This window comes from Bos javanicus, chromosome 5 (genome assembly GCF_032452875.1).
Source record: "Bos javanicus breed banteng chromosome 5, ARS-OSU_banteng_1.0, whole genome shotgun sequence".
NCBI lineage: Eukaryota > Metazoa > Chordata > Mammalia > Artiodactyla > Bovidae > Bos > Bos javanicus.
This window is the reverse complement of record NC_083872.1, coordinates 79,128,832-79,146,430: the sequence shown is the minus strand read 5'-3', so window position 1 is coordinate 79,146,430 and position 17,599 is coordinate 79,128,832. Positions and strand designations below refer to the sequence as shown.

Below are 17,599 nucleotides of genomic sequence, written 5' to 3'. Positions count from 1 at the left end.
AATAGTAAAACAGCAAAGATGTCAATCCTAAGGCTAACCTTGAACTGGAAAAGAACTGAAGAATTACAGCACTTCGCACAGAAAAGTTATTTTCTACTTAGAGGGAATAGGCCACACACCATTTATGCTGATTAAACTTCAAGTGTCCCATCTGAATCATGAAATTAGTCCCACATCAGAATTACCATTACAACATGACCAAACAGACAATATCCTAAGATAAAGCATTTAACACTCATTTACTCTTTCAGGTTTTATTTTGTTCTTGTTTCATGCTTGCAGATACATATAAACTGGCAATCAGTTATCCCTGACCCTCAGAAAAATAAAAGTAATAAAACAGGCTGTATATTCATGCTCTTACTCAAAATAATTGTTCTACAGTTTAATTAAATCTCTGCTACAACTTTAATTCACTGAATCATTTTTCAAATTGCTCTGACAACATCTGGAAAATATGAAGTTCCATTTTCTATGGCATTAGAAGAAAAGCTGTATTATACTAATAAATTAAAAATTCTTAAAAATTTGAAAGACTTAGGATACTGTGTGGCCACAAAAAAATTGTGTGATCAACCTCCAAATGAACATTCAGTTCAGTCGCTCAGTCGTGTCCGACCCTTTGCCACCCCGTGAATCGCAGCACGCCAGGCCTCCCTGTCCATCACCAACTCTCGGAGTTCACCCAGACTCACGTCCATCGAGTCAGTGATACATCCAGCCATCTCATCCTCTGTCGTCCCCTTCTCCTCCTGCCCCCAATCCCTCCCAGCATCAGAGTCTTTTCCAGTGAGTCAACTCTTCGCATGAGGTGGCCAAAGTACTGGAGTTTCAGCTTTAGTATCATTCCTTCCAAAGAAATCCCAGGGCTGATCTCCTTCAGAATGGACTGGGTGGATCTCCTTGCAGTCCAAGGGACTCTCAAGAGTCTTCTCTAACACCACAGTTCAAAAGCATCAATTCTTCGGCACTCAGCTTTCTTCACAGTCCAACTCTCACATCCATACATGACCACAGAAAAACCAGAGCCTTGACTAGACGAACCTTTGTTGGCAAAGTAATGTCTCTGCTTTTCAATATGCTATCTAGGTTGGTCATAACTTACATATATGTATAAATTAGTATTCTGTGTTGAAGTTGATGCTATGCCCAGCAGGACTGAATTAATCTTCCTAAATTATTCCCCTCCTAGGAGGAAAGAAGGATTGAGCAGGAAGGACAAATCTAAGGGACAGGGTAATTATAGAAACAGTACAATGAGTCACTGAAAAGTCTTTGTGATTGTGACCCACGATCTTTCCTTTGATTTTTTTTTAAGTACAGAATGACTTATCTCAGCTGTTATAATCATTGCAGATTCTGATGATTCCAGCATTCATAAAAAGGAATACCCTCCTTGTAAAACACATCTCTTCCCCCTGCCCAGTTTTATTGAGATATAATTGACACACAACATATAAGGTACACAACATAATGATTTGACTTATATAGATTATGAAATAATGATCACAATAGGTTTAGTGAACATCTACCATTTCTTATAGATACATTAAAGACAGTTTTTTTCCTTGTGATTAGAATTTTTACAATTTACTGTTAACAACTTTCATTTACATTGTACAGCAGTGTTGTCTTGTCATGTTGCACAACACATTACATCCCTACTAAGTACTTAAAATTCAGAGTTTACACTTTTTGACTGCCTTCAGATGATCTCCCTCCAACCCACCTTGGCCTCTGGTGATCACAAACCTGATCTCTTTTTCTATGAACTTGTTTGTTTTTGCAGTATAACTGACCCACAACACTGTGTTAGTTCCTGCTACACAACAGTGATTTGATTTCTATACATTTCAAAAAGATCACTATGATAAGTCTAGCTGTCATCTGTCACCATACAACAATATTACATAGTTACTGTCTATATTCCCCACACTACATTTCATACCTGTGACTAATTTATTTTGTTAACTGAAAGTCAGTACCTCAATCTCCCTCTATTTCTCTCCTCTCCCGAAGCCCCTGCCCTCTTAGCAGCCACCTGTTTTCTGTATCTATGACTGATTATGTTTGTTTATTCGTTTTCTTTTTTAGATTCCACATATAAGTGACATCATGCAGGATTTCTCTTCACTTAGCATAATGCCCTCTAGGTCCATCCATGGTATAATACACACATTCTTACTTCTCTTCTTCCTTCTTTCTCTCTCAATCCCTGGATGTAAAGATTTAGCCTCTCAATCCAGGGCACCTACATATGATCAAACACTTTTTTTATTCCATTTGCTGGTTTAATGACAGGGGACTGAGGTCGGGCATCCCACCTGCTGCTTGGTTTCCAGTGGGGAGGACATTCAAGGGGGACATTTGAGGAAGCCAAGACGGTGGGGGGGTGTGCTGGGCAGCCTGGAAGTTCCTTCCAGGGGTGACCAGGAATATCAAATAGCACTGAGGCTGGTGCAGAAGCAACTGGGCCTTCCTCCTGAGTTCTGAGGAGCCTGCTGACAGCCATGGCCCACTGAGGCCTACCACTGCCCCTCCCTATGGTCCTCTAACTCCAGTCATCTGGAAAGAGCCAGGACAGATGAAGAGCCACTCTTCTTTCTTCCACTGGGGCTCAGTTTTGTGGACAGAAGCTGGCTCACTGGCTGCTGGGGATGGTCACAGTGTGATTCTCTTGTGCTTGTGGTTGAAGAATGTAACTGGGCCCAAGGCAGCCATGGCACAGTGTGGCCAGAGCCTGGAGCCGGGATTGTGAGGCTGATGGTTATGGTCTCAAGGTCCTCCTGAAATGGGGTCAGACAGTGGGAAGGACAGAGAGACAGGCCAAGGTGGGTTGGGGTGGGGACCAGGTGCTCAGGGCTCAGAGCATGTGGCATTCACCCACTTGTTGGTCCCTCTGTACTGGAAGCCCGTTCTCTTCATCAGCTCATCGGCCTCTGTGGGGCCTGGGCTACCACAGATGTAGGGGATGGGCTGGGGATTCTTGCGATTGATCTGGTGCAGCAGTGGGGTAAAGATGTACCCGGTCTGCTGAAGCTCGTCACTGCACACAAAGTGCATCTGGCTTCCACTGAAGATGTCCAGGATGAGGCGTGCTCATATGCATCAAAGAGCTTCACGTTCTTGTATCTGTTACTGTAGGTGAGGTCCAGCTCTGACTCCTCGGGGTTGAAGAACATGCCAGGCTCCTTGGTCATCATCTTGGCATACACAGCCTCCTTGGGCTGCACATGGATTACCAGTTTGTTGCATTTGCATTGCTGCTAGAAGACATCACCAGCCATGTTTAGGCACTGCAGACACACCTCGGTCTTGTGCTAATTCAGGGCTCTGCCGCAGCACAGTATGAAGGGCAGCCTATCCCACCTCTCATTCCCCACAGAGAACATAAAAGCCGCAAAGGTGTCAGTGGTGGACCCATGGGGCACCCTGGGGTCCTCTGGGTACCCTCTGGTGGCCTCACCTTCTTCAGTGGGGTTCTCCATATATTGGCTCAGGACCACATTGCTCACCTGCACCTTTGATATACATTTCAACACCCTGACCTTATCATCACGGATGTTATCTGAGTTGGTGGAGATGGGCTTCTCCATGGCCACCAGACACAGGATCTGGAGGAGGGGATTTTGCATCACCTCCCAGATGATCCCAGATTCACTGAGGTAGCTCCACCGGCCCTCAGTGCCAAATGGCTCCTTGAAGGCTCCATGCAGGCAATGTTGTCACGGTTCCAAATGGGGCCTAAAGATCCTGTTGACAAAACCTCAGCACCATGAGGTTCTGGACTACCTCCTTACCCAGGTAGTGGTCGATGCAGTAGATCTAGTTCTCACAAAACAGGGAGGCTGCGTGGTCGGACAGCTGGTTGGAAATACGCAGGTCCCTCCCAAAGAGCTTCCCCATGATGATACGGTTCTGTCTGGCTCGCGCAGGTGTCACAGATGTTCTTGGTGACAGTCCTGTAGCCGCTGGGGAGCAAGGCCAGGTAGAAGAGGCAGTGGCCTGCGGACCCTAGTGGAGAGCGTTCATGCCACTGTTGAGGTGCTCCTAGGAAGCCACGTCATCATACTGGCTGGCCATGTAGGAGCTGTGGGCAAAGAACTCCTCCAGCTTGGGCTCCTACTCTGGGGTGGACTTGCTCTGCTTGCGGATGTTGGCCACTGTGAAGTGGGAGTCGGTGTAGCCCACAATGAAGGTATCTTTTGGCAGAAGCCATCCTGGAACAGCTACCAGATGGTGGGTAGATATTCCTCTTGAAGAGGATATGTACATATTAAGATATATTGTCCCTGACTGATGGAAAGAATAGCTTTGGCACAGCTCTTCCCACAGTATCCCACACGTCTGTGTCTGGCTCAGAGCCACCTGCTCTGCCATGATGCTCTCTGTGCTGGGTGCCCGGCTGCAGGTCACCTGTGGTCCCCAGTACTGCACTTCCATGTCTGGATGCCTTGTGAGTCCTCATGTGTTCGCATGTGTCCCTCCCTCCTTCGTCCTGAGGTTTGGTTTTCTTGTGTGCCCTGGGCAGAGGGTTCCATTTCTGCAGTGTGATCACGCCCCTCGATCCCAGTTGTAGGCCAGCCTTCTTCAGCACACCCCCCACCCCTTGCTAAGGTCACCTGGTCAGGTCAAACCAGCCCTATTAGGTAGCCTCGTGGTGGCTATTCCCCCAGCAGGGTCAGAGCTAGGGAGGCTCGAAGCTGCAGCTTCCCATCTGGGGCAGACTCCCATGCGTCTGATCAAACACTCTTGATAAACAAAATGTAAAATAAAGCATTATCACATCACACGAGAGGCTTAAAGAAGTGGCTGAAAAACACATCAGAATGAGGAGATAAAAGAAAATTCTGTTGACATTTTCGTGTTAACCAACCTCACCTCACCTCTAAGAATTTTTTTCAGAAATTATGACAGACTTAATTTATCTTTAAAGGGCTAAGACCATTACACGTGGTCACAAATGAAGAAAACTGGGGTCAGGCAAGCCCCATTTACACCCTGATTATGGTGGTGGCAGCAGTGGTGGGCACTGGACAACCCACATGGGCACAGCCAATATGAGCCTAGGAAACAGCATTGGCTCTTCCTCAACCCTGACATTGCCCAGATGAAACAGCTGACTAAAAGCAACACTGGAAAATGCTCAGGTATTTATCACTTAACGTTCCACAGTACTTACAAGGTCCCCCCATGAGCTCAGTGCCAGATAAGAGTTCACAGGATCCAGGAATACCACGCTGTCAAAGTGTATCTACCCAAAATGAATCTACATGAAGTCTGGTAAGTACTTATGTTGGGTAATCTTTTCCTAAATATTCTTACTGCTCTAACACAGTAAAATCTACTGAAATTAGTCGTATGCTGGCCTTAAACTGGAGACATAATAGATCAAGAATGTCAAAATGGGACATAATAATTTGAAAAACAATGTATGGTTAAGGAAAATGGGCAGGATTGGAATACATAAAGTGAAACGTATTTTCTTTAGGTGGCTATTAGCATTCCCCTCATAAAAATGTTTGCACTTTTTTTTTTTTTTTGGCAGGAGGCACGGGCGTCAAGAGATGAGGCCACCAGACTCTTCTCAAGCCCTTTGTTTACTGGCACTAGGGAAATTTCTTTGCCTAAAAGACTGCTTCCTAATGTAATTAATTGCTTTATTGCAGAATCTTCAAACGCTCACAGGATATCATCTGAATTGCTCAAGCTTGCATTCAAGGCCCATGAAGTCTTGGCCTCAACATATTTTCCTATTAAAAAATTCTACTCCAAGCAGTTAACTCATAGACTTGTGTTTTATTACCTGAAGTACCTACTTTCTTTGAGCTTCCTTATTTGATTCTATTCATGTCTGAAATCCCAGCTTCTTCTAGAAAGCTTTCCTTGACCTTGACAGCCTTCAATGATCTAATTTATCACCAGTGAAAGCCAGAGAAATTATTTTTATTAGAGAAATTAAGGAATATTTATTTGAGAAATTAAGGAATTAGCCAATTTTAGTTTAAGCCCACACTCTGTAGTCATAAAAATCCCTCAAATATTCCTTCCTAGGGTAACAAAATTAATCATGCTTATTTTAACCTTAGTGGAGAATAAAGCTGATGCTCACAAGCACATATGCAAACATTATTTATAAAAAGATAAAAGTGACCATCCAGTTTACTGTCAAGTAATTTATTCCCATCTTTATAGGAAAACCAAGTACTTCTAGGATATACTTAAGACATCCTGCTCATTTGTTGACATATTCAGAATATCTATACTTAGATAACAGTACTAACAATCTCCTCAATCATGTAATATTCTACTATACCCCTCATTATTAATTACATTTTGTCATTAACAATAAAAGTTGGTTTGAATGTCTAGATGATATACGCATAGCTACTCTGGAAAGAAATTAGTAATAATGATAATGGCATTGTAATACTCCTCTTTTATATGTAGATAATCTGTATAATTATTTATTGTCCCAAGCCTTTCTCTTTGGAAGAAAAGAAATCATTCTATTATTGACAGTACAGTGATACCTAGTATCTATGAAAGTCCTGGGGAATTGTCAGATATACTAAGATAAAGGGGATAGCCTGTAGACATATCTGTCCTGGACTCATGCCAGCTGCTGAGCAATCTGGTACCAAGACTCTTGACAACTACAGGGACTCAAAAATCTCTAAACTGCCCATGTCTTTGCCTCAAGACAGAAATTTCGGAGACAGGAGTTACTGGCAGGGCACGAGGCCAATAGAGTGTGAACTCTGAGATCTATGTAATCTAATCTTTAGAAAACAAGTATTTTTTGTTTATCTGTCAAAGTTTAGCATATTACTTAGGTATTTCTCTTTAAGGAAAAAGGTCCACATGAACTATCTAGATTGCAACTAGAGATTACAATGAAGTTCTTGCCTAAGAACTTAGAAACAGAAATAAACATATCCACTGAGATATAAGTAAATATATTATGAAAAAGGGGCTCCCCTGGTGGCTTAGTGGTGAAGAATCTGCCTGCTAATGCAGGAGATGAGGGTTTGATTCTTGGGTCTGGAAGATCCCCTGGAGAAGAAAATGGCAAACCACTCCAGTATTCTTGCCTGGGGAATCTACTGTAAACTTAATACTTTTTCCTTTGTAATTAATAAATTCTTGGGGAAAATACTTTTGAGACACTGCAAATATTCTTGTTTCAGCTTAGATGCTTCAACCACTGATTTTTCTACTTCATTCTTCTATATTTATTAATTGGAGTGCTTCTGTAAAAAAGCTGTTCCACTGTATTCACTTATTTAACTATTTATATTGGAAAAGGCTCTTGGATATTCATTTTATTACTACTGTAAATTACTTTTTTTGCTCAAATTGTTTCAGCTTTGGCCATTTGTAGCTCTTTCAGGCTGGCTCGTCTTTATTATGTGATCCTACACTTTCTGAGCACTCCCTTACCAAAGATGCACTTGGTTCATTCTGTATTTTCCCTTCCTCAGTTCCTGGAATCAATCACTTCTCTAGATAGCCATGGTTCCTTTCATTGGAGAATGGTATCCAGAAACCAATCTGTGGGCACTAGCTGTGCTCACTATTGCTGGGGTATTACTACTTCTAGGCTCTCTCAGTGAAAAGAGCCTGGAAATGTATCAGTGACTGCACAGAGTAGGAAGCTGGGAGAGGGGCTGATGCAAAAGCAGTAGCACAAGGGGGTGATGCATCACAATTGTGTTTTTATGAAAACATATAGGACTACACACCAAGAATGAATTTCATTGTATATACATTTAAGCAAAACCCCAAACAAAAATCACTAGGATGTGAAGGGAACCCCGAATGAAATACAAGGTAACAAATAAACCTAACACTGTTACAAATGAATAATAAGACCACACTGAAGGGGCTGGAGAAAAAAAGAAGGAACCTAAGTTTTGGAAAACAGTATTTTGACTGGGTATCGAAAGGTTAATGACAAAACTGAGTTGTGCAAACACTGTGCTTAGTTAGTACCTCTGTTTCTTACAGGGGTGTGAGGCAGCAATTTCAAAACTACCTTACAGGTTGTACAAATAAGTGAATATATTACAGATAATGAGAGCCAGGTTTCTCATAGTTTGAGAAAAAAATTATAAATAAGGGAGAAGGCTAGCATGATCCCTGTGGTACAGAACTGGAATCAGGGATATCATTATGAATTTATGGTCTTAAAAATTATATAAAAGTACACATACACACATATAAATAAATATAGAAACAGAAGTAAGTATAGATGTATATGTATGCATGAGTACACAAACATACATTTATTTCTAGGACAATTTTGAGTGCTTTACCTTTATTAACTCATTGAATATTTATACCAAAATTTTTAAGAGAAACACTATTATTTAATAGGTGAGGAAACTGGGAATATGAGCAATTGCCTTTGGCCACAGAGCCTAGTATGTGGCAGAGTTAAAACAGCAACCCTTGTGGGCTGGTTCCACAGTCTGAGCTCTTAATCAGCACGCTAGACTGCCTTTTATCAAATGAAGGGAGTTTATCAAGGCCGGACACCCCTCCCCAAACAAAACCAACAACATAAAGGAGATAAAAGTAAATATGCAGGAAACTGGAAGGAGTAGGGTAGCCTTATGTAACATGATCATCTCCTAATTAGGTTTTAGAAGTTTGGTCCTTGAGGTCACTGTTGCAAAGCTCTCAACAATCACCACCTTAAAATGATGGCTACTGTGAAATCAAGGCATTAACACATGTGGTTTTATGTTTCCATTAAGAGAGGGGGAGTGCATTCCCCTCATAGTTAGAACTATTCATCTCTTGCTGACCTCAAAAGGAATCATAAGCTACATGAGGACAACTACATTTCATCTATCAAGCAATAAGAGCATTTAAGATATAAATATGGATTCAGAAAACAAAATCCAACATTTACTGAACTCTTAGGATAAGCCAAGAACTTCTTGAAACTTTTTAGTATAATGGACTAACTTGTTTAGGTCTCATGAACTAGACAACTGTTTTTATCTTTGAGAGAAAGAATATGGGCAAACTCCAGGAGACGGTGAGGGACAGGGGGAAGCCTGGCATGCTGCAATCCATGGGGTCACAAAGAGTTGGACACAACTTGGCAACTGAACAGCAACAAGAGAAAGAAAAACTGAGACAAAGAGAAGTTACAAAAAGTGCCTGGGATCACACAGCTTGTGTGAAGTCAGGATGTGCCACTGCAGTATTATGACGCTACCCATAAGAGTTATGCTTTTTAGTTGTAAGCCTTTGATAAATCAAATAAACATCAATAAATGTTGTAACATTAAACCCATATATTTTAAAAGTTAACTAAAAAGGACCCAAAATATTCAAAAGAAAAAACTTCTGCCTTCCTCATTCAGTAAATCTATTTTAGGTATGTTGATGCCTTCTAATCACTTTTAAAACCAGTAATTGCATGTGATAATTTTCAGATTTGCATTTCCTTCAAAGGAAATCTAAGTGACAGAGATTTTTCTGCTGAGTAACTTGCTATTATTTGCAGATATTTTGGTTTATATCTGGGGATAGTAAGAATTTAAGGATACTAAAGAAGGAAAAAACAGAACAAAAGAAAATGTAAAAATAATTTAGGGATATTTAAAAAACTCTTCTCAATTGCATTTTGCCTTTGGATTTAATGTCAGGAAAATCATAACAGTACAAAATTAAAATAAATGAGATTATAAAAAATGTTTTCTTCAGAATACATAGGCAAAAAATACCATAGTCACAGTTATTTGAGCAATTTATATGAAAACCATGAATATTTCAAAAGTTATCACCATATGCTAGCACATATAACAAATACCTCATGTCTTGGATAAGAGAGACCCTGAGGGTTGGCAACATAACTCCTGAGTCAGATTTTCTTCTTTCTGGTCCAAGGGCAACTATGTAGAAAAATATCAGCAAAGTATTAGAAAAACAACAGTAGAGACTTAAAAAAAAATCTACATGATTCACATTCCACAAATAAATACTTTGAAGCTATTTTGATATGAACAAATTTTAAAGATAATAGAAAAGCTCAAATTTGTTCACCCAAATATTCCTACTTTATTATTACAGTAAACTAGCTATTTTCTTCCTAGTTAATATGGGGCTTTATCTGAAAATTTTAAATGAATCATAAGAACCCACATAGCAAATAAGACAACGTGTGTACATTTTGGCCAGAAGGGCCAGTCATTTTCTAAAGTTATCATTCTAATAGCTCTGAATAATTGCAGGAAAGCAGTGTCTGTAAATTAACCTACTAAATACGTGAATCATCTCTGGTCTCGTTAGCTACAATCATAAAATTTCCCTTTCGAAAAAACGTTTAAAAAGAAAACCTTAAGAGTTTGGATTCTTTAGTCTGATAAGTTTCTACTTCAAGTTCAGAATCCAAGTAACAATATGTTTATCATACAAAGTGAGTAACCTAAATGGACAGTTAGAAGTATAATGTCTATGAGTCATTCTCTTATGAAGCCTGAAGAGCTAACATTTATGTAAGAAGGAAAGATTATTCTTTTTTATAACAATGGCGAAACAATCAATTATTGGCTAATATATTGTAGTTGGGCTTCCCTAGTGGCTCAGTGGTGCCAATGTGGGAGATTCAGAATCTTCCCTGGGTCAGGAAGATCCCCCGGAAAAGGAAATGGCAGCCCACTCCAGTATTCTTGCCTGAGGAACCCCATGGACAGAGGAGCCTGGTGGGCTGCAGTCCATGGGGTTGCAGAGTCAGATACGACTTAGGGACTAAACAATAACAACAATATTGTTGGATTGCTCAATCTCACTGTAAGTGAGATTCTGTGGAGTTCAGTGCCCTTTATTTCTATTTCCTCATCTGTAAAGGAAAACTAAATTGCAACATCACACTTGGCAAATACATCATAAAATGAGAACTAAGGATGAGGTTTTCACTGTACATTAAACTTCCATTTTCTCAGTTTTTAGACACATTCTACTTTTGGGGGCTAGGATACAATATTGGAACACATAAGTTTATATGAAGCTGGCACTGAAGGAAGACAGGGAACATTTTGGTGGATAAGGTTCTGCAAGATTTTGGCACTTGATGCAAGAAGCTCAACTGATACTTGGCAGGTATAACATAAGTGAACACTGATGGAGTTGCCAGGACAAAAAGAATGCAGCCAGACCAACCTAAAGGCAGTTCTTTTGAGGGCCTGCCCTACTAAGTAGGTAAAAATAGGGCATCTGTCTTGGCAGTCTGTGGAGGGAGTTTTCGATGGATCACTGGAAACACTAGTTGATCTCAATACCCAACAGGTAATAGACACGGAAGACACTATTTCAGAGATTTGCAGGCAATATGCTGTTTGTCTTCCTGTTTTAGACTACGACCACTTAAGTGTGTTAATTAATGAAAGCACATCCCTCTTACTGGAGAGAAAGTGAAATGCCTCAGAGAATGCCTCTACACCCCAGATGATTAGACAGCATGTAAGATGGCCACACATGTGGTAAGAAATGGGTTGAGAAGAGAAAAAGAAAAAGACTATGAGGCAGGAGAAAGGGGCTGAGTTACCATAATCTGGCAACTTGACCAGGGAAAGACAGGGCAATAGAAGGAATCATGCCCCAGGGGGCAGAGAACAGCAACTTGACCAGGGAAAGACAGGACAATAGAAAGAATCATGCCCCAGGGGGCAGAGAACAGGTGAGATACTAAATAACAGAGGAGCCTGACATTTAAAAAAGCAGCAGCATCCACGAAAAGAACATTCACAGGTCTAAGCATGTTCTCAGAGAAGGCAATGGCAACCCACTCCAGTACTCTTGCCTGGAAAATCCCATGGACGGAGGAGCCTGGTAGACTGCAGTCCATGGGGTCGCTAGGAGTCGGACACGACTGTGTAACTTTCAAGTAGACAACCTGAGCGACTTCACTTTCACTTTTCACTTTCATGCACTGGAGAAGGAAATGGCAAGCCACTCCAGTGTTCTTGCCTGGAGAATCCCAGGGACGGGGGAGCCTGGTGGGCTGCCGTCTCTGGGGTAGCACAGAGTCGGACACGACTGAAGCGACTTAGCAGCAGTAGCAGCATGGTCTGTTTCATTACCTGCAAACTGGGGACAGTCCCAATACCTACCTTATTCAAACAGATGTAAAACACTTATAATGGTGCCTGGCACAAAGTAAACTCTCAAAAGAAAAAAAAAAAAGAAATTTAGCTTTAATTTTGCCTCTGTGAAATCTTTCCTGAATATACTTTCTCCCCTAGGCACACTGTTAGAAGTTATTCCCTTTCTCTTGTGGGATTTTTAATACTGAACCTCTATTACAAACCAATCACAATTTAACACTTCTGTTACTCTTATTATTAAATTATATGCCTCTTGAGGCTTGGTCATATCCTATTCTTAGAATATCCAGAGGGCCCCTCAAAAGGCTGAGCAAGTACTCATTGAGGAAGATAAGATTATTTAGGGCCAGATGGCAGAACCTTAAATAAAGCAAGCTGGAAACATCCAGAAATCCTAGGGAGGGGAAAGAGATTTTGAAAAGAAATGATATGTTTCTTAGTGTTTTTTTTTTTTGGCCACATGCTATGGCATGTGGGATCTTACTTCCTGACCAAGGATTGAACCTGCACCCCCTGCAATGGAAGTGCAGAGTCTCAATTACTGAACCTCCAGGGAAGTTCCCTACTGCTTTTTAGTCAGTTAAGTAGAGTGACAGTGTGATGGTGTGTGTGTGCACTTAGTCCCTCAGTTACCTCTGACTCTTTGCGACCCCATGGACTGGAGCCCACCAAGTTCCTCTGCCCATGAGATGCTCCAGGCAAGAATACTAGAGTGGGTAGCCATTTCCTTCTGCAGAGGATCTTCCCAACTGAGGAATCAAACCTGGGTCTCCTGCACTGCAGGCAGATTCTTTACCATCTGAGCCAGGGAAGCCCAGTGTAATGGTACAAATGCTACAAGGGAGATGAGCTAGAAGTTGTTCCGGAAGGCCAGCTTGTAGATGAACTAAGACAGTGGCAGCCAGTGAAAACAAAGAGGAGAAATATGCAGGGGAATTAAATAACTAGATTAAGGGTAAGCAAGACTCAAGAGTCAAAACAATATTAAGTATGAATATACACTGTTTTCGGAGAAGGCAATGGCACCCCACTCCAGTACTCTTGCCTGGAAAATCCCATGGATGGAGGAGCCTGGTGGGCTGCAGTCCATGGGGTCGCTGGGAGCCGGACACGACTGAGCGACTTCACTTTCATGCACTGGAGAAGGAAATGGCAACCCACTCCAGTGTTCTTGCCTGGAGAATCCCAGGGACAGGGGAGCCTGGTGGGCTGCCGTCCATGGGGTCGCACAGAGTAGGACACGACTAAAGCAACTTAGCAACAGCAGCAGCAGCATATACTGTTTTACTATATAGTATTCCATAATCATAACTTTCCTTTATTTAATCTTGATTTTGCAAATGAAAAAAATGAGGCTTAAAGAGGCTAAGAAATCTGCCACCAGAATTCCATTAATTAAAAGGGGTAGAGTATTCTGATGTCATGTCCAGTGGACTGTTACATTAAGGATGACTTTCTGGCTTGCCTGACTGAGAAGAGGGTTATGATGTCATTAAGTGAAATTGACAAGAAGGAAGAAAGTATGAAAAAAAAAAAAAAAGAAAGTATGATTGGGACAGGAGGGAGAGGTGCTAAGGTAATGAGTTTGTTTCAGGATGAGTTGAGTTTGAGGTCCCGCTGGGCTATGGATGTCTAAGAACTAGGGCTGGAGATAGAGATTTATGAAAAACCTGCTAATGGGATAGATTGATGATAACAGTGCATTAGCTGTCAAAAAAAGATGCAGATGTCCAAACCCCCCAGTACTTCTACAATAAATGTCTGTTGTTTACGTCATCCCATTTGTGGTCCTATATAACGGCAACTGCAGGAAATTAATACAGTATTTTATTAGTAAACTTTGAAGGAAAGTTTAGAAGCCTGTGAACAAAAATGCAGATTAGGAATTAAGGAATGAGGCCATAGTTTTAATCTAGAGATCTAAAATCTAAGAAAGTTTCCATGAAGTCTCTTCTACACAGAAGAAAAATTTATAAACTATTCAAAGGTATATTTCTATTAGTATTTCTTCTTCTTTTTTTCCCCTGGCTACACCGCACAGCTTGCAGGATCTCAGTTCCCACCAGGGATTGAACCTGGGTCACAGCAGTGTAAGTCTGGAATCCTAACCACTAGTTCAAAAGGGAACTTCTTCTTAGTATTTCTTAATTCGCTATACTCAAATGTAACAGGTTACTTTCCCCTTCAATACAAACACTGGTTTAATACTCAGCCACAAAAATGTCCTTTGTATTCTGCCTGCAAGAATGCTACCGCATAGACAGCAAGTACACAGAGCATAGAGACTATATGTATTGTTTTATAGAGTCATAATATACCCACGGGCAGGTAAGTAATTAAAGAAACTTGATGAGGATAAGACCTTTAAAGAATGACTCCAAATTCTTGGCCAGGTCTAGAATAAGCATTTAAACTATTTCTATTCCTTTCTGCATTCTTCCGCACTCCTTGCCAACTGTTTTAAAAGTGCATTTAAAGTTTAGTTGAAACTTATCTGAGGATGCAAGGTTTGGAGACAACACCCATGTGTAAGCTGGTCCACATTTTTAAAGGTAGAAACTTTTGGGTGATATATTAAGAATGGTCCTCTTTCTAGAATCAACTGCATTCTGAGATCCTCTCTCTAAAACAGGACTTCTAACTACTAGGTACAGTAACTTGGTCAAAATTTAATGAGGTCAAAATTAAGACAGTTTTAAAAGACATGGTGGGAACTTAAGTGCATATTACTAAGTGAAAGAAACCAATGTGTAAAGGCCTCATACCACATGATGTCAACCAAATGACATTCTAGGTAAGGCCAGACTATGGAGACTGTTAAAAAGATCAGTGGTTGCCAGGGGTTAGAGGAGAGAGATGGATGAATAGGTGGAACACACAATTATTAGGACAGTGAAGCTACTCTATATTACACTATAATGGTGGATCCATGTCATTAACACATATCTGTTAAACCCATAGTACGTATGACACATCAAGAGTGAATCCTAATGTAAATTAACTACGGGCTTAGGGTGCTGATGTGTCGGCAAAGGTTCAACAACTGTAAGAAAGGTACTACTCTGGTGAAGAAGCAGGATAATGAGGGAGGTTATGCACGTGTCGGGGCAGAGGGTTTAGGGGAAATCTCTGAACCATCTGCTCAATATTGCCATGAACCTAAAACTGCTAGAAAAATAAAATCTATCAAAAAATTTTAAGACAGTCTACCCTGCTATTGTCCTCTTGCTAAGACAGACTTTTTCCATTCTTCTACAATCCTTAAAATGTCTGATTCTTGTTTAGGGCTGCTTCCCGGCTCAATGTTAGTAAGAGCTGCGTTCAAATCCATTGTGAATCTCTAAGGACTTGGAGGATCTTTGCATAATATGAAGACACATACTGTTTACTGCCATTAATTAGGAAGCTAAGTAGTTGGCAAACAAACTATTTTTTTGGAAAAAAACAAAACACCAGATTTAAAATCATTAAAGTCAGGGAACTGCTAATTTTTGTATAATTAGAACATACTGTTTCTCAATAATGAATTTTATTTTTAAACTGATGTTTTTATATACATTTCACACTGTCATATTTTTAAGTCCTAACTTCATGGGCTGAATCATCACAAGTGTTAGAGCAGTATTTATCAAATCCACCCCTCCAAACAGACAGTAAATTTGATTTCAAAAGCTACACAGCTTACATTAATCCTACTTAGGATCAGTATAATATTTAGCTTATGTTTATTCTTAGATCACCAGCGCTTCACTGACACTTCGCAGTGCAGTACAATGATTGCATGAGGCTTTGACACATTCCGTATTTCTGAGCCCTGACTTGAGTTTTACTAGTGTCATTACTGACTGCCTGAAGCACCCTGCAAATGGCTGAGTCTCTGGTCTCTAGCTCAACCACCCATGATTTGGTTATTCAAAGCCATGAACTTCCTGGTGTTGCCTGGTAGCTGCTTACTCTTAACAGATGGACATTCTCGCATGCCTGTTTAGTAGAAGTCAAATGCCTCCCTGCCTAACAAAGCTTGGTTTTGCAACATTTCATCCTACAAATGGTTATTTCTTCCTAGGAATTTATTCTAATTAGGGTAAACTACCTTGAATATGGTCTTATGTCCGAACTGCTAAATTTTCTATGAACTTGGGTAAATATTAGAGATAATTTCAGATATGCTAATGCATTTTTACTTTTTCAGTAGGAAAAAGGACAAATGGACACTAGAGAATGCTTTTAAACTTGATCTTAATCATTATAAATATGGTTACATCATGGGACATTAAAACTTTGACATTCTGTTTAGAGGTGGTCCAGTACTCTTGCCTGGAAAATCCCATGGACGGAAGAGCCTGGAAGGCTGCAGTCCATGGGGTCGCTGAGGGTCGGACACGATTGAGCGACTTCACTTTCACTTTTCACTTTCATGCATTGGAGAAGGAAATGGCAACCCACTCCAGTGTTCTTGCCTGGAGAATCCCAGGGACGGGGAGCCTGGTGGGCTGCCGTCCATTGGGTTGCACAGAGTCGGACACGACTGAAGTAACTTAGCAGCAGCAGCAGGGCAATGTAGTATCCAGTTCCTATTCCTAGCTGTCTCATTGGATACATTGAAAAAGTAGGTTTCCAATAATAAACACCACTTTTAGAGTAGTATTGCCCTCTAGAGGCAGTGAGCGGAATGGAAATACTGTATTTCAATCATGCAATGCTTTCTTTTCCTTCTTTTTCAAAAAATATTTATTTTTTTGGCTGTGCGGGGCCTTTGGCGTGGCACATAAGATTGTCAATCCTTGTTGCTGCATGTGGGATCTGTAGTTGTGGCATGTGGGATCCAGTTCCCTGAACAGGGACTGAACCCAGGCCCTTGCATTAGGGGCATGGAGTCCTAGCCACTGGACCACAGCGAAGTCTCTGCAGTGCTGTATTTCTAAAGTTAGTGGTTGGCTTATGAGTTCTTTTTTTTAAAATAAGCCTTTAAAAAATATTTTTTCAATATCTAATTTATAATTTTAGAAAATGTTCCCAAATAGCTGATTCAGTATAAAACATTTTATCTCTACTAACTCTCTACTATTACTTCTACTTTTTATGAAATAAATGTTTATTTTGCTTAAACAAAAACAAGCTCCTTTTTATGAAAAATACACAATAGGTAGAGCATCTATGAATCCTATATAATTAAAGAGCTAATGAATCATGACCGTGTAACATGTCTCATAAATTGAAGAATATGATTTCTGAAATTTTTGAAATATATATATATACACACACACACACACACACGTTTTCTCCTCTGAAAGATTATTAACAATGTGATAAAACTTTTATTCAAGAAAAAATCAGTATACACCATACCCTAATACTGGTTAGAGTAGGAATACTACTTATATGATTCTATACACCTTATTAGAGGTTTTCAAATGTTATCTGATTTGATCAACATTATAGCCTTGGCATGGCTAATATTATTTCCCCAATCTGTG

General features: G+C 40.5%; 1 protein-coding gene and 1 pseudogene across 5 annotated transcripts in view; both read right to left on the bottom strand.

The window, feature by feature from the left end:
- On the bottom strand, positions 1-9,823 carry LOC133247960 (glucose-6-phosphate 1-dehydrogenase-like; annotated as a pseudogene).
- Positions 1-17,599, bottom strand: part of DENND5B (DENN domain containing 5B) — a 221,050-nt gene that overhangs the window by 22,124 nt on the left and 181,327 nt on the right. For all 5 annotated transcript variants that reach the window (XM_061417469.1, XM_061417470.1, XM_061417471.1 and 2 more), the window contains one exon: positions 9,830-9,911. In XM_061417469.1, coding sequence (XP_061273453.1) covers positions 9,830-9,911 — 82 coding nt within the window. The remainder of the gene's footprint in view (positions 1-9,829; positions 9,912-17,599) is intronic.